Source organism: Drosophila subobscura, chromosome U (genome assembly GCF_008121235.1).
Source record: "Drosophila subobscura isolate 14011-0131.10 chromosome U, UCBerk_Dsub_1.0, whole genome shotgun sequence".
Taxonomy (NCBI): domain Eukaryota; kingdom Metazoa; phylum Arthropoda; class Insecta; order Diptera; family Drosophilidae; genus Drosophila; species Drosophila subobscura.
Genome location: NC_048534.1, coordinates 9380252 through 9396810, shown reverse-complemented (window position 1 = coordinate 9396810; position 16559 = coordinate 9380252). Strand labels below are relative to the sequence as shown.

At 49.2% G+C, this 16559-nt stretch overlaps 4 protein-coding genes across 7 annotated transcripts; 2 read left to right on the top strand and 2 right to left on the bottom strand.

Moving 5' to 3' along the window:
• Positions 1–566: 566 nt before the first annotated feature.
• On the bottom strand, positions 567–1696 carry LOC117900536. The gene is made up of 3 exons (XM_034810935.1): positions 1343–1696; positions 1127–1228; positions 567–794 (listed from the first exon to the last, which is right to left on the bottom strand). The coding sequence occupies exons 1-3, from the start codon at positions 1595–1597 to the stop codon at positions 654–656; spliced, it is 498 nt and encodes a 165-aa protein (XP_034666826.1). The 5' UTR covers positions 1598–1696; the 3' UTR covers positions 567–653.
• Positions 1697–1856: 160 nt separating this feature from the next.
• Positions 1857–5359, top strand: LOC117900535 (exosome RNA helicase MTR4). The gene has a single exon (XM_034810934.1). It carries the CDS (start codon positions 1893–1895, stop codon positions 5076–5078), a length of 3186 nt encoding a protein of 1061 aa, XP_034666825.1. The 5' UTR covers positions 1857–1892; the 3' UTR covers positions 5079–5359.
• A 1134-nt stretch (positions 5360–6493) lies between these two features.
• On the bottom strand, positions 6494–15375 carry LOC117900347 (acetylcholinesterase). 4 transcript variants are annotated; one of them, XM_034810688.1, is made up of 8 exons: positions 15229–15375; positions 13214–13389; positions 13015–13147; positions 12306–12734; positions 8071–9290; positions 7699–8010; positions 6965–7640; positions 6494–6896 (listed from the first exon to the last, which is right to left on the bottom strand). In XM_034810688.1, exons 2-7 carry the CDS (start codon positions 13381–13383, stop codon positions 7055–7057), a joined length of 2850 nt encoding a protein of 949 aa, XP_034666579.1. In that variant the 5' UTR covers positions 13384–13389; positions 15229–15375; the 3' UTR covers positions 6494–6896; positions 6965–7054. The 4 variants fall into 4 exon arrangements, with proteins under 4 accessions (XP_034666579.1, XP_034666580.1, XP_034666581.1 ...); XM_034810689.1 differs by having other exon boundaries at positions 15244–15374; XM_034810690.1 differs by lacking the exon at positions 15229–15375 and adding an exon at positions 14741–15048.
• LOC117900348 (P protein) lies at positions 10163–12329 on the top strand. The gene has a single exon (XM_034810693.1). The coding sequence runs from the start codon at positions 10193–10195 to the stop codon at positions 12287–12289; it is 2097 nt and encodes a 698-aa protein (XP_034666584.1). The 5' UTR covers positions 10163–10192; the 3' UTR covers positions 12290–12329.
• Positions 15376–16559: the final 1184 nt, after the last annotated feature.

Below are 16559 nucleotides of genomic sequence, written 5' to 3'. Positions count from 1 at the left end.
TGAAAAGTATATTATGCCGTTCTGCTTGAACGCGAGCGTCGCACTTTTTTCATTTTGTTCACAGTTTATTGCAGTTTTTAAGCAATATTAGGGTATTTAATCATTCTAAATTGAATATTCAGCATTTTATATTATACTTTATATTATATTGTTTATTTAAGACTTTGCCAACACCATACATTTCAGTCATGTGTTATCGAAGTGGACAGTGCTACCCTGCGGGAAATTTCGAAGCGCGCTCAAATTCAAAAAATGCTCGACAACGATTTGGTGTTTCAATTCCGTCCGAAGTAGCATATTTTATTTTGCTCCACTTAAATTTGATTATTTGTAACTTTTGTTTTGCATTTTCTGCTATTTTCGGCAGCAGCTGGCTGCCAGCTCGCGTTCGAAAAATCAACTAAAGGAAAACGGTCAAAAGCCAAGCCACGACCTAATCAGCTCGGCTGCAATCTGCCAGTGCAGCGTTTTTTTTGGCTTCAGGTATATGCCAACAAAGAAAAATCACCAACGCAGCAGAAAAACGCAGCCACAATGACAAAACTCTGCCAATCCCTCTCTCTCTCTTTTTCACATTTTGTTTCCATGTTTATTGCGATATTTGTTTTGCTATCATTAATTAACGTTTCAAGCACCAGAGACCGTTCTCCGGCTTACAAAGGCGACTCCTTGAAGCCGCGAGCCGCATAGTCAGCGGGCGCGGATCGGTCCGACACACGGGGATAGCCCTCGTCGCCGGGAACGCAGGATTTGCGCGATGAAATCACACGCCAGCCACCCTTGCGGGTCCAATCCTGTAAGCAAATGGTAACAAATGGAAAATGTGAGAGATTTTGTGGCATCTAAATCATTGCCCAGGCAGCTAGGCAGCATCGGATGGACAAAAAATAACCAAAAATAAACCACTAAAACAGGATTTTCTAAGGAAGCGTGAAACGAACAGCTGTTTGGACCAGTGCTGCACAGCGTGTTCGATTCCTGTTTCCATTCTTCCATTAACGGGATACCACCACTTGGGACTAGCGCATTTTGATTTTTGCATTGGATTTCATCCCTATTATCCTTCTACGAGTGGACTTAGACCCACTTCCACTCATCCGGGGGAGTTCTCCAGATGAATACTCACATTTTGATTGTACTTGAAGTAGTAGGCGGTGGCATAGATGCCCGTGAGTGCCATCAGAGCCTTGCCCGTCCAGAAGCGTATCGTGTAGGCGCGCTGGAAGCCCTAAAAAGCAGAACAGGAATCAGTTAAAGACTCACAAAAACAGGAGAAAATTGCGCCGATTTGTGCGATTACATAATGCAGCGACGATTATGCCTGGGCGACGTTTACACTCACCAGGGCCGGTGTCAGAACGTTGCAGAGCTTGTCCAGAGGGGCACGGTAGAAGCGTTTGATGGGATTGTTCAGCTCCAGCTCGAGGGCGGGCACTTTGCGGGCGCCGTGGTGCAGCTCCTGGTCCTTCAGCCACTGTTTACGCCAGGCCCGTTCCTCGGGTGTCATTCCAATCAGACGCTCACGTTCGCGCACCATGCGACCCGCGATGGCCATGGGCTTGACACCGCCCGTATCCGAAGCTCCGCCAGCAACCATTTTGTAAGTTTTGTTTTGCTTTAAAAGCGCAAATTCGTTAAATGTAAAAAAACACCGCAAGTCGTGAAAATAGGGTGAAAGTGTGACCGCACGAAACCAACCGAAAATAGCTTAGAGCGTGAAACGAACAGCTGTTTGGACCAGTGCTGCACAGCGTGATCGACTGCTGTTCTTCTCATGCAGGTATTTTGGTATTTGGTATTTTTCTGTGGGTCGGTCGGTATATTTTATCGGTAAATCTGCGGTCACTGTTCACATGTTTTTGCGGCGTGCGTTATTGGAACGAAAATAAAGCATGGACATTGACGAATTATTCGATTGCTTTGCCGAAGTGCCGCCAGAGAGCCTGGAGCCGCCCCCTCCAGGACCCAGCAAGGCTGAGCCAGCCACAGACAAAGCCGCCAAGAAGGCGGCCAAGCGTCCGGCCGACGACGCGTCCAATGGAGAAAAGCACGAGGAGCATCAGCAGCAGGATGAGGAGATGACGGAGGAGGAAGCCAGCAAACGCTTGAAGAAGGAGGAGGAGGGTGCCAACAAGAAGAGTGAGGATGTGGCCGAGAAGGATGAGCAGGAGGAGGAGGAGGATGTGGAGGAGGTGGCCGATGTGGATGATTCCGGCGCTCTGGAGGTTCTGCGCACACGCATCGTCACACACCTGTTGGAGGCGCCCGAGTCGTGCACCCACGAGGTGGCCGCCCACCCCGACCAGGAGTACATACCGCTGCAGCCATTTGCCGGCATTCCGGCCAAGGAGTATCCCTTCGTGCTTGATCCCTTCCAGCGTCAGGCCATCCTTTGCATCGACAACTCCCAGAGCGTCCTGGTGTCGGCCCACACCTCAGCGGGCAAGACCGTGGTGGCGGAGTACGCCATCGCCAAGTCGCTGGCGGCCAAGCAGCGCGTCATCTACACGACGCCCATCAAGGCGCTGTCCAACCAGAAGTTCCGCGAGTTCACTGACGAGTTCAAGGACGTTGGCCTGGTGACCGGCGACGTGACCATCAATCCCTCAGCCTCGTGCCTCATCATGACCACGGAGATTCTCAGGAACATGCTGTACCGCGGCAGCGAGATTATGCGCGAGGTGGGCTGGGTGGTCTTCGACGAGATCCACTACATGCGCGACAAGGAGCGCGGCGTGGTGTGGGAGGAGACGCTCATCCTGCTGCCGGACAACGTGCGCTACGTCTTCCTCTCGGCCACCATCCCTAATGCGCGGCAATTCGCCGAATGGGTCTGCCACCTGCACAAGCAGCCCTGCCATGTCGTCTACACGGACTACCGTCCCACGCCGCTGCAGCACTACATCTTCCCCGCTGGCGGCGACGGTATCCATTTGATTGTCGACGAGAAGGGGCAGTTCAAGGAGGATAACTTCACCACAGCCATGGCCGTGCTGGCCAATGCGGGAGAGGCTGGCAAGGGCGATCAGAAGGGACGCAAAGGTGGCATCAAGGGCCACAACGCTGGACAGACGAACATCTTCAAGATCGTCAAGATGATTATGGAGCGAAACTTTGCGCCGGTGATCATATTCTCGTTCAGCAAAAAGGATTGCGAAATCTTTGCCATGCAAATGGCCAAACTGGACTTCAATACGGCCGACGAAAAGAAGCTCGTGGATGAGGTGTTCAACAATGCCATGGATGTCCTTTCCGAAGAGGATCGCCGCCTGCCGCAGGTGGAGAATGTGCTGCCGCTGCTGCGTAGAGGCATTGGCATCCATCACGGCGGACTGCTGCCCATCCTGAAGGAGACAATTGAGATTCTGTTCGGCGAGGGCCTCATCAAGGCGCTCTTTGCCACCGAAACGTTTGCCATGGGCCTCAACATGCCGGCCAGGACAGTGCTCTTCACCGCACCCCGTAAGTTCGATGGCAAGGACTTCCGCTGGATCAGCTCCGGCGAGTACATCCAGATGGCGGGTCGCGCCGGGCGTCGTGGCCTGGACGACAAGGGCATTGTCATCCTGATGATCGACGAGAAGGTCTCGCCGGCCGTGGGCCGTGACATAGTGCAGGGCAAGGCCGATCCCATCAACTCTGCCTTCCACTTGACCTACAACATGGTGCTGAATCTACTGCGCGTGGAGGAGATCAATCCGGAGTACATGCTAGAGCGCAGCTTCTATCAGTTCCAGAACCAGGCCGCCCTGCCCGGCCTCCACGATCAGGTGGAGCAGAAGACCCTGGAGCTGAACAAGCTGAGCATCAAGGATGAGCACAACATTGCCTCGTATCACCACATCCGCGAGCAGCTGGAGAGCCATGGCAAACAGTTCCGCCAGTGGCTGACGCGACCTCAGTACCTGCTGCCCTTCCTGCAGCCTGGCAGGCTGGTCAAAGTGTCGGCCGGCACACAGGAGTACGACTGGGGGATTGTTCTCAACTTCAAGAAGCACGATCAGAGCCGCAAGAACCCGCTCAAGAGTGAACCCAGCGTCACCATCGATGTCCTGCTGCACGTGAGCGAGGCGGCCGCCAAGTCGGGAGACACTGAGCCCTGCCAGCCCAACGAGCGAGGTTGCATGGAGGTCGTGCCGGTGGCTCACACGCTCATCACACAAATCAGTTCGATTCGGGTGTATTTCCCCAACGATTTGCGCAGCGCCGACAACCGGCGCGCCGTACTGAAGACCATCCAAGAGGCCAAGAAGCGCTTCCCCCTGGGACCGCCCGTGCTAAATCCCATCGACGACATGAACATCAAGGAGCGCGAGTTCCGCGACATAGTCGATGCCATAGCCCAGTTTGAGTCGCGCCTCGAGGAGCATCCGCTGCACAATTCGGCCGAGCTGGGGCGCATCCATAAGCGCTACCAGGACAAGGTGAAGCTACAGGCGCAGCTGACGGCCATCAAGGGGGAGCTGAAGGCCGCACGCAGTCTGCTGCAAATGGAGGAGCTGAAGCATCGCAAGCGCGTACTGCGACGAATGGGCTACTGCAAGCCTGGCGATGTTATCGAGTTCAAGGGGCGGGTGGCCTGCGAGCTGAGCTCAGCGGATGAGCTGCTCATGACCGAGATGATTTTCAATGGTGTGTTCAACGATCTGAGTGCTCCCCAGGCGGTGGCCCTGCTCTCGTGCTTCGTCTGCGACGAGAAGTCCCAGGAGGCGCCCAAGAGCGCCACAGAACTCTCGGGACCGCTGCGCTCCATGCAGGATCTGGCGCGACGCATTGCCAAGGTGTCGTCCGAGTGCAAGTTGGAGCTCGACGCGGACAGCTATGTGGACAAGTTCAAGCCCTTCCTCATGGACGTGGTGCTGGCCTGGTGCAAGGGCTCCAGCTTCCTGGCCGTCTGCAAAATGACGGACATCTTCGAGGGCTCCATCATCCGCTGCATGCGTCGACTGGAGGAGTTGCTGCGCCAAATGTGCCAGGCCTCCAAGACCATTGGCAACACGGACCTGGAGAACAAGTTCTCGGAGGGCATTCGACTGCTCAAGCGCGACATTGTCTTTGCCGCCTCGCTCTATCTATAAGGACATAATGTTTAGACTTCCACAATTAACAATTGATGTTAATAATTCATCTAATCCTAGTGCTAACCCTGCTGCTAGGGTTTTGCTTTGGGTGCAGACCTGTACTATATTTTTACAACGCGTATTTGAATTACTTACAAGCGGAAAAGCGAATAAATGCACGAGAGTTTGAGAATTCGAAGTAATTTGATCAATTTATGATTGCCTGACAAGGTAGTTCCAAGAAATGTTGTTTATATTCAATAAATACGATGAGTTGTACGCATTGAAAATACAATTTATGATTAGCCTTGAATGTCATTAGCTTTGTGTTACTTTGACTTAATGCTGCTGTTGCTCTATTCAAATATTAATTAACAATTTATACCCCAAAGCTAAAACCTTCTTAAAACCATTGAAAATCATTTGAAATTATTTGTTTATATTATTATTGGACTCATTCCAAAAGAAGACTTGCCGTTGATGTGTAGATACATTTGCACATTTGTCTTGAATCTTTTCTCCTGTCAGAATCGGCGACCATTCTTCGGCCAGGGATATCCAGTCTTATGAAGCCCTCAGTGGAAATGTTGCAGTGATAAATTGTAGTTAAAAATATTACTTCAGGAGTGGAATAAGGCTAAGTTTTTCGGAACAAAACTCCAATTCAAACTTCCATGCCTCATAGGGTAGGTCCGAGAATGGTGGCCAACCATCGGTAAGCATTATCCTGAACGTTCTTCACCTGGCACGCCGAATTGCGCTTTTACCATGAGTTACTGGATTCAGTGCAGAGCGGTGTAGAAGTAGGCCCTGGCCCTGGTGCTGTTCCTGGTGCATGCCCGTTTCTTCGTTTACTTGCTGAGAGACGTTCACATGTGAAGCTGCAGGTCCAGGCTTGATTGGGTGAATATTATAATATTTATGAGTACTAGGGGGCAAGACCCTCTGTCCACGATGATAAAATACAAATATGTTATATTCATTTATTACAGGACAAATACAATAAAATAAAATGAACTAAACCTAGAATGGTAACACATAAAAAATGTAAATTATAGATTATGCTTTCGATCGTGTAATGGATCTAGAAACTATATACACACAATAAACATGTACACGATGCTTGTGAAAACATAAAATTATTGGACGGTTCACACTGAATTGTTATGGTCATTGTTTGGCTTATATGCGACACATAAAACATATACAAAATCTACAACTAAAACTTAACACACAAGGAGGATAGATGGAGGGATGGAAACGCTTAAAGCTAGACATGGATTTGGGTCCATCAAAGGCAACCACATGGAATTGAAGGCACTTGAGGTGTTGCTTTTGGACTTACAAATGATAAGCTAATACGAGTATATGGTATATGAACAGTATTTTCATCAAATAAATTATTATTTGAATGAGTTTTAGTTGAAAATTCCTTTATGGGAAATTTATTTGTTCTAATTCGAATCACTTATAAAAGATGCCTCTAAAATGGGCATGGAATGGAAATGAAAAGCCACCTTAAAAATACTTTTTATAAACGAAAAGCTGCCATGGGAATCTTCTGGTTCTTTAGCTTTAAAAAGAGCCTGTCCTTACATCTAACTAATGGTAGAGTTATATACACTTATGGGCCAATTTGAAGGCTATGGAATGTCATTGATATGGATTTGTATTCGTTGGGTTATCGAACTTACAATAATAAGACTAAACGTTAAATAAAACCTAAAATAAACTGCAAACTGAGATCTCACAGATCTGTTTATAAATAATAAATTATAAATTATGGAAACTAAATCGAAAGGCAACACAAAAATGCGAATCAGCTCCAAGGAAAAACTGGAAAAAATAAGAAAATATATTTAATAAACTTAAAGGGGAAGAGGAAATCTTTTTGCTGGCATTACTTCTTCGTTTGTTTCCTTGGGCTTGGATTGGTTGGATGGTTTTGTTCGATTTTACTCCCTAAGCGCATCCCGCGCTTAGAGAGCGGTTTCTTAGACGGAGGTCTGGGGCACACCTTCCACCAGCTGGGTGCGTCGGGGCTGAGCCGCTGGCTGTGAGGACAGCGTGGCCGTTGTGGTGGTGGTGCGTGCCGAGGGCACTGGCGTGGTGCTGCGACTGCTGCCGGAGACGCTGGCCGGCGCTCTCTTGGTGGGCTCCGACTGCAGCTGCGGCACTGGGGTGCTGGAGAGCGGATGCAGCAGCCGCTTCTCCTCAACGGGCCCCGCCTTCGCTGTCGTTCCGTTCGTCTGGGAACGTGGCGTGCCCGCACGCTCCGACTTGACCAGGCTGCCGTTGGTCTCCTTCAGGGAGATGCCCGACTTCAGGGACGCCTGACTGCCCGACTTCTGGGTGGTGGCCAGGGAGCTGGGCGAGCGCAGGGATGTGGTGTCTGTGTGCGCCTTGCTGGCCAAGGTCTTTGACGAGGGCGAGTCCCGGTACTCGTAGATGTTGTCCCTCGAGCGCATGGCATGGTGATTGGTCACCATGTGCGCATTGTCCACGCCCCTTGGGTCTGGTTCGGGCTCCAGGCCCTCACCATTAATGAACACATCCTCATCGTAGAAGCGATCCGATTGACTGGAAACGATTCGTCTTTAAGCAGGGTTCTCTGGGTTTAAATGAAAGCTCAACCTACCGCTTGGCATTGCGCCACATGATGCAGCAAATGACCACGAGCACGATGAGGAAGAAGCACGTGACGGACATGCTCCAAAATGCTATTTGCAGCGGCTCCTTGGGCTCCCACCAGTACTCCGTTGTGGGCGGATATGTGGGCACCAGAACCCCAACGACAGTCGGCAAGTATTGCGTCCAGAAGGCGCACTCCGTCTGCCGATAGTTGAGCAAAATGGACGAGTTGAACGTGGTGTTGATGTTCAAGTAACGAATCTCGCCTTGGTACGCGCGCTGGAAGTGCATCCCCAGCACCTGTTGGGGCGTTGGATTGCTGCAAGAGGAGAAGGCATGAGGGGAGTGTACCAGGAGAAGGGTGCTGCCTGAGGCTTACCCATATCTGGCAAAGTTCGAATAGGTTTGCATGAAGAAGTGGCTCATGTTGCGATCATTGTCCGTCCACATGTTCCGCTGCAGATGCTCCTTCTTGGGGAAGAACTCCGTGTCCATGAAGGGTGCTCCGGTGAGAAAGTAGCGTTCCGTGTCATGCGGATACTTGCGCCACTGCGGCAGATTCAATGCCTCCACCGTGGTGTTCAGGACATACATAAACACGGGAACCTTCTGCTCGAGCAGCAGCTTAACCATCTGATCCACTGGCGCACGGTAGTAGAGATCGCTCAGCATGTTGATGTACTGATCGCGGATGATGGTGTTATTGTTGGGATCCGGCCAGAATGTGTACATGTACTTGATGGCCTCGTAGACACCGTTGGGGTTCAGCGTGTAGTTGTAGCGGAAGACATGCTCCCGTATCTTCTGCTCAAAGAAGCGTCCATCCAGCTCGTAGTACGGCCCCAGCGACTCGTTTTGGGCCACAAAGAAGGCCGCCTCCTGGGTGGTCACGCCCGTCATGTACTGAATATTCCGATTGAATTTCCCGGCACGTATCAGCGTCTCGGGGGTCTGGGTGAGGAAGCGCCAGTCCTTCTCGCGCCAGCCCTCGTACCAGTCGTCGCCGGGCAGCGTGAAGTTGTGGTCCAGCACTGGACCCCAGGGGAAGCTGCCCACCTGCGGCGAGAACTCCGCGTTGCCCAGCTCGTAGAAGCTGCGTCCGGTGCGCAGGCAGTTCACCAGCTTCCACGACGACTCAATGGAGCAGCCAAGCAGCTGGCCCAGCACTCGACTCGTGTTCTGCGCCCTGTACTTGTCCTGGATGAGCGCCCAATCAGCCAGCGCCGAGCCCGACTGCGCAATCACTCGCTTCACCATATTCCGCGTCTGCGGTGCGACCATCAGCAGTCCTGCCGAGGCTCCGCCTGCTCCCGGACCAAACAGCGTAATCGAGTCCCGATCCCCATTGAAGAACTCGATGTTGTCGTGGATCCAACGCAGGGCCATGGCCTGATCCAGAATGCCGTAGTTTCCAGGCGAGTTCTCATCACCAGTCGACAGGAAGCCCAGTGCTCCCAGTCGGTAGTTGAGCGTTACCACGACCACGTCATAGAAGGAGGCAAGGATGTGGCCCTGGAATAGGTTGGAGGCGCCGCGTATGAACTCTCCTCCGTGGAGGTAAACCATCACGGGATACTTTTGGGCTACGCCAGCGCCAGTCTGCAAGAGGAGAGAAGATATTTTAGTACTCTTAAAGTAATCATAAAGTATCCGGAAAAATATTAGATTTGTGTAAAAGGAAAAAAGAATTTTCAACCATAAAAAGTACATAGATTCTAGATCCACATCAAGAGCAGAGTGGAGCTCTATCTTTCTAACCAAGTAGTGCATGATTGTATCTGCTCTATTGCCAAGTTATAGCCAATATGAGAACGTTTTCTATTTGGCGCAACCTAGCGGAGTGAGCGAGATTGGTCGGGCAGATGCTAATTCGTTGGGGGAATTATTTAAGGGAAAACCCCGATAATGGGGTGTGGAAAATATGAAATATTTGTCATTAAGTGAAAAGAAGATGGTCGGAGTGCAGAGATGTAATTTATTTGTGAAATATCATGAATGTATCATGTATATCTGCTAAGTTAGGATCGGGATTTGTAATGTTGCTGAACCGTTATTTTCTAGGAAAGGGTTCCATCAATAGCTAATTGTTTTCAAGGGACATTCAACGATGGAACAATTCAGTTGAATTATTTAAAGAGTTTGAAGATAAGACATTGGAATCTTAAAAGATATTTAGAAGTTCCTTTATCCAGGAATTTTTCAATTATTTAGTTGAATGAGGCATTACAGGGTGTGGATACTTTTTCTCTGTGAATGGTCATTGAGTATTCTTGCAAGCTGGATAGAGTCTAAGTTTCACTTAGATCCCATCTTTAGATAAGTTTCTCCTGCTAAATGTGTCTTTGTATTTGGGATTTACTGTTGTACAAAGTAACTTATTCGGAATACTTCCATTTCGTTCTTTTTCTTTATAACTAAACTATCAAATAATTACGTGTAATTTTTGTTTGGCTCTTCTGGAGCATGTACTTCGATTAGGACACCACAAATAAGGTGGAAGCATGCCTTCGTGGCCTTCTGCGTTGCGCAAAAGATTAGAGCCCTTATTGAATCCACCAACGGAGGAGGAGAAGGAGAACAGGCGTAAGCTCATTCAACGTATCCGTTTGTTTATCAAATTGGGAATTCTGATTCTGCTATGGCTGTTCTTCACCATCACACTGGCCACAAATGCGCCAGAAGAAGTACCCAAATCCTTGGTGACCATTTTACCCAATCAAACGCTACTCAGAAAAGTGGGACAACTGCCGCACAACGATGCGGAAATTCGACTGGAGGGACCCATTGACGAGGAGCTCATGGGCTATGCGAGTGTCTCGGATGAAGTGGACTCTGTGGGCATACGGATTGAGCGTCGCGACTCGAGTCTGAATGTCACTTATGCGCACTCCGACATGTGGAATGTTTACATCAAAAAGTCAGACACTCAGTATGAAGAGGCGCTGAATCACTTCAAAGTGCCCCAAGCAGAGGGCCACAAAGACGCCTCAGTGGTCGTATCATTCAAGAGCTACAGCGAGGAGCCAGTTTCATTTGTCGTGCAGGTGGACACCATGCCCGTTGACACCACCATGGGTGTGGTTTATGCCGGCCTTTTGCTCATCTTTCTGTACATTCTGATCATCTGGGAGATTACGGACCGAACGTTCGCCGCTCTCATGGTATCGTCGGCATCCCTCGCTGTGCTGGCCGCCATGGGTGCACGACCCTCGCTGGAGACCATCGTATCCTGGATTGACTTTGACACGCTGATGCTGCTGCTGGGAATGATGATTATGGTGGCCATTCTCTCCGAGACGGGGGTGTTCGACTACCTGGCAGTGTTTGCCTACCGCATGGCCAGCGGCAATGCCTGGCCCCTCATCTTCTTCTTGTGCGTCTTCACGGGCACCCTGTCGGCATTCCTGGACAACGTGACGATGGTGCTGCTGATGGTGCCCGTGACCATACGGCTGTGCGAGGTGATGGCAGTGCGCACAACGCTGGTGCTGATCATCATCGTTGTCTACTCGAACATTGGCGGCACTCTGACGCCGGTGGGTGATCCGCCGAACGTGATCATAGCCACCGACAGCGATGTGGAAGCGGATGGCATTGATTTCTTCACCTTTACGCTGCACATGTTCCCCGGCGTCCTCATCTGCATGTGCAGCTCCTTCTTTCTGATTTATTTTATGATACGCCACAAGCTGCGCATACCCGACGTCGATCCCATGACCCATGCCATCCAGACGCTGGAGCGTGAGGCGGAGAAGGTATCTCCGACCACGGCGGACGAGGATGAGCTGCGCGAGGATATCCTCGAACGCATCGAAGAGCTCAAGGCCAGGGCGAGGGCCAGGACTAGGCCGACAATTCACATGCTGGCGCCAGTGGACAACTATTACGAGACTCTGGCCGCGTTGGAGCTGAAATATGGGATTCGCAACAAGCCGCTGCTGATCAAGTGCTGCATTGCCCTGGGCTTCGCCATTGCTCTGTTCTTCCTGCACTCGCTGCCCTGGCTGGCGGGTGCCTCGCTGGCGTGGATTGCCATGCTGGCAGCTTTGCTGCTACTCATCCTCGCCAACAAGGAGGCCATGGATGTCATCCTCCTGCATGTGGAGTGGTCCACGCTGTTGTTCTTTGCCGCCCTTTTCGTTATGATTGAGGCCATGTCCGAGCTGGGGCTCATCCAGTGGATAGGAGACATCACAGTTGGCGTTATCCTGAGCGTGGACAAGTCCAATCAGATGACAGTGGCCCTTATGATGCTGATCTGGATCACGGCACTGACCTCTGCCTTTGTGGACAACATTCCCATTACCCAGATGATGCTCAAGCTCACCGTTCAGCTGGCCAAGAACAAGAAGCTCAATCTGCCGCTGGCTCCGCTCATCTGGGCCCTGTCCTTTGGCGCCTGCTTCGGGGGCAATGGCACACTGATTGGCGCCTCTGCGAACGTGGTCACCGCGGGATTGGCCCACCAGCATGGCTATAAGATCTCCTTTGTGAGCTTCTTCATTGTGGGCTTTCCCGTGATGATCTTTACTGTGGTAATCGCCTCCATTTATCTACTCATTGCCCATTCCCTCTTTGCCTGGCACAAGACAGAATAAATAAATTCAAACTCACCTTTGGCGAGTAAACATTCAAGTACAGGCAATCCTCATCCATGTCCATCACTCCCTTGGTGGCTCCAGTGTAGCGTACGGGTTGAGGACACGCCGGTCCAAAGTCCACAGCCTGGAGCAGCTGCCAGCCGCGATGTGCGCGCGGCGGCTTGAAGCGCCCCTCAAAGGTGGGCGGCAGGGCATAGGGAATGCCCAGAAAGGCCGAGCACTCGCCCATCACACGATCCACGGTGGAGTGGTAGGGTCTGTAGAATGACTTGGGATCCGGATTGTCGTACATGTACACCTTGAAGCCCTGTACCTGGCCGTAGTTGGTCGTCACGAACACATCTCGATCGAGTGTCAGCGAGTCGCGACGCTGCTTGCCCTGCAAATCCTCGCGCCAACCGGCCAGCACACCCGGGAATTGGGTACGAGCATTGGGATCGTTCTGTCAGAGAGGGGAAGGAGAGATTGAGATCAGTTTATTTGGGGGAGTGGCTGGCAAACATGTGTAATTGATCAAGTCAATGGAATGAAAACTTAATTAAAATATTATTGCATTGATAGAACGGAGAGTCATCTGTGGATTGGGCACGTCTCTCCCTCACTCAATGACTTCCCATTGTGTTCGTTAATGGATCGTTTTCGGTTCACTTTTAATTGTGTCAACAAATTTAATTGATTCAACGCAAGTTTTGCTCTACAAATATTTGAGTTTGTTGTCTTACCGGATCAAAGCGAAAACGATCCTCATTGGGCATGCCCTGCGGATATTGTCCCGGGGGATTCCTGCCTGGATAATTGGCACCAAAACCATTTGGCTGATAATGCCCATAGCGACGATCGTTGAAGGTGTATGTTCTGCAAATATTCAACAGAAAATGGCGAAATAAAGAGCTTCAAAGGGAGACTCTTGCTGTGCCTCACCTGTAATCTGGATCCCCTGGATTGGGCCAATGATAGTCAACGCCGGGTCGTGAATAGAATCTGGGATCCCGCGTCTGAGCCCCGACCAGTTGGGCCAAGGCGGCCACAAAGAGAACAAAAATGGCTGTGAGCCACGCCGATTTATCGCGATATTTCAGTTTGTGCATCATGGTGGACTGTAATAAACAAAACAAACAATCTCCACTCATTTATTTTATAAACAAAACAAACGCAAAACAAATCTCAGCGCGGAGTAAGAGTGACCAAACTGGTTTTCCATTACGTCGTTTTACCGTCTCCACGTTCCGATGTTAGAAGCAAAAACCGAGAGACCAAGCGACCAAGCGACCGACAAACCCGTTTCAAAGTTGGCTCGAAAAAATGCGCTAAAAATAAGTTACAGCATATGGCGCGAAGTATCCAAAACTCCGCACAGCAATGAGCTTGATGGCTGCGATGGAAAACGATTACGAGCATTGTCTGGGGCGCTGGTAACGGCGTCAATGGGTTAATTGTTATGGAGTGAAGGCGAAAAGGTCATTGCTTTAAATTGGTTTATGTCGAGAGGGAGAAGGGAATAGGCCAACGAGAGATCATAGCATAATCGGATTGTCGCCGAGTAGAGTGAAAGAGCTCGGGAATTTAATGAACAATTTTTGGAGATTATTTATTGGAAGTTCTTCACCAACCAGTGACTAGCAGTTTGGTTCTGCTTAAAAATCCAATGGATGTCTGTAAAGTGTTTTTAGGGAGGAAAACTTTCCCGACTCACTGTAAGTATTTCCTGTCTCACCCAGAAGGGTGGCAGCCCAAAAAGAGAAGTGAGAGAATCGAGACACCGAGTCAGCGAGCCACCTGGCTGTCCATAACGGTAAAAATTGGAATCGAATTTTGTTGTTGGCAATTGATTGGCGTGTTAGGAGCAATGTGATGTCGCTGCCCCGCCCCCCTCCCGTTACCAAGTAAACTGGCACAAGGACTCACACACATGCAAGCCACCACTGTAGTGCACTGTGTGCGTGTGTGTGTGTGTTCTTGTGGTGCATTAACCTGGTGCTGCAACCTCGTAAGATGTGCCTCAAGTTACGGCGCTGCTCGGTTACTCAACTCAACCCCGAAAGTGTTGAAAGAAGATTCTTATTAAATTTGCGGAAGTGCAAACGCCTGCAGAAACGCCTGCCCAAAGTGTCAGTCGCCCGTTTGTTGTTGTTTTCAATGCTCAAATGAGACTTGCGGGAGTTTTCATATCAAATTTCATGTCGCAAGCAAACGAATTTGTTGTTCTAAAGGTGGTCGTTGTTGTTGTTGCTGTGTGTGAATCACTTGCAGTAGTTTTTGCCTTTTTCGCAATCGCCAAAGCAAACAAAAACCGTGGAACGCACCGATAACGCTGAAAGTGAAGCGCAGGTGTACGTGTGTGTGTGTGCACTGTACGGTGTTTGCGTGCGTGTGTGTGTGTTGGCCCACTGATATTGATATTGGTGTTGCCGTTGCTGTGCTGTGGCTGCGGCTGCGGCTGTGCGCTACCTTAATCTCACTTCTCCTTACAGTTATGCTCCAATTGACGCTTGATGACGTTGCCGTGGAAACTTGTTGCTGGCTGGCGATTGTTTTCACTATCTAATCGCGACTTTCCAGCATTTCCAGCCAAATATTTCACACACAATCACACAAAAACCACGAAAACTTTCATAGCCAACGCCCCGAACGTGAAGGCAGGTGGGGGCAGCGGGGGGACAGGTAAAAAGTAATGCTCAAAACTACAGCGAACAAGAAAGAAGAAAAAAACGTAACGAAATGACCGTTTTGAGTCACAGATATTTCCACTCGCGTAGGGTCCGTCCAGGTAGCCAGAGTCAGCCAAACGTAATGCCGTCAAAACGAGCAAAGAAGCAGTCTCACTCTCTCGCACAAACACAGGAACACTCGCACCTCTCTGACGTTGCGGCTTTGTTAACACTCACACACACACGCTTGTACTTGCTGTTACCAACAACTCATTCGGGTTGACTCACACGAACGACACACACCTGAGTGCGATGGAGGTAGTACGACGAAACGCGCGCAGCTTGGGCATGCAACTACCGACCGCTCTCCCATTCGAATTTGGACTGAATGCGCGGCTCGAAGCTGCACCCAAGACGCCTTATAGCAATTGATTTGGCTTTACGTTTTGTTGTGCAATTTTTAGAAATTTGTAAAAATAATTAAACTCACGCGCGCAATACAACCGCGCAGCATGAAAAGTTGGAGAATTTTGAAATAGAGCTGAAAGAGGACTATCGATACTCAACTCGATGTTTGGCGCTTATCAAATTAACCCACTAAAAAGGTGCAGAAAAAAAAGTTCGAATAATAAAAAATAATATTATCAAAGCCGTATTGAATAAACCCGCTTAGAAATTAATTTAAATTTGTTGTTTTTTATTTATATTAGTCTATTTCGTGGTTTCATCGACTGCAGTTCATGTAGCTCCATGAGCGCACTACCTAATATTTTCATACCATGCGGTCGTAATCAAGTTGGTGTCTGATGGCGGGAAATTTGAATTGGAATTTACCAATTTTATTATATTCTTTATTTGATGTAATATTTCAAGGATTTAATGTTGCAATTTAGCTAGTTACTTATTTATTGATTGCTTGGTCACAATTCTGTGTCAAATTGTGCTATTGGTCTACGCGCAACAAACTAACAAATAAATGCTGTAACATTTGTATCCTATTGCCACAGACCTGCTAATCAGCATAAGTTGACTGCTGACTTATTGCCTTCAATTCGTATTGAAAGACTACATCCGGATTGCTCACTGGCTTTTGCCTGTAATGAGAGATTTTTGCATGACAAAACCAAATCACATTTTGCATAATTTCTAATAAATTTCTATTTAACGAGCATTTTCGATTCAGTGACGTTGCATCGTGATTCATGTGTTGTTCGAGTCAGAGTCCAGACGCGACGCTGGCAGACAATTAAAGATCAGTTCACATTTTGACCCCAACCTATTGAGAGCGGTCGTTCGGTCTGTCGTTGGGCGTACATAGCTGCTAATTGTAATTATAAACGAAGAAGACGGCGTCGGCAACGAGGCGATGCTTCCGATGTCAGAGATGCGGGAAGCAATTAAACCACTTGAAGATCGACACGCTCTGTTTACAATTGTGACCCTTTCATTATTAATGAAGTGCTTAAGTCAATTATGCTTAAAATGCATGTAAGTATATACTTGATGACGGGAGTTAACACTAAGATTTGTTCAAGGTTTTACACTCAGCCCGTCTGAAACTTTGAAATTATTATGGAGGTTGCAATTAAACTGTAAAATTATGTTAAAATTATTTGTAA

Bases quoted from the DNA above. Each gene is read 5' to 3' on its own strand.
- LOC117900536 (XM_034810935.1), bottom strand. From the start codon at position 1,597: ATGGTTGCTGGCGGAGCTTCGGATACGGGCGGTGTCAAGCCCATGGCC. The intron at 1,229-1,342 runs GTGAGTGTAAAC...TCTGCTTTTTAG, and splicing joins ACGTTCTGACACCGGCCCTG to GGCTTCCAGCGCGCCTACAC. The intron at 795-1,126 runs GTGAGTATTCAT...ATTTGCTTACAG, and splicing joins ACTTCAAGTACAATCAAAAT to GATTGGACCCGCAAGGGTGG.
- LOC117900535 (XM_034810934.1), top strand. From the start codon at position 1,893: ATGGACATTGACGAATTATTCGATTGCTTTGCCGAAGTGCCGCCAGAG.
- LOC117900348 (XM_034810693.1), top strand. From the start codon at position 10,193: ATGCCTTCGTGGCCTTCTGCGTTGCGCAAAAGATTAGAGCCCTTATTG.
- LOC117900347 (XM_034810688.1), bottom strand. From the start codon at position 13,383: ATGATGCACAAACTGAAATATCGCGATAAATCGGCGTGGCTCACAGCC. The intron at 13,148-13,213 runs GTGAGGCACAGC...GAATATTTGCAG, and splicing joins CCAGGGGATCCAGATTACAG to AACATACACCTTCAACGATC. The intron at 7,641-7,698 runs GTAGGTTGAGCT...AATCGTTTCCAG, and splicing joins ATGTGGCGCAATGCCAAGCG to TCAATCGGATCGCTTCTACG.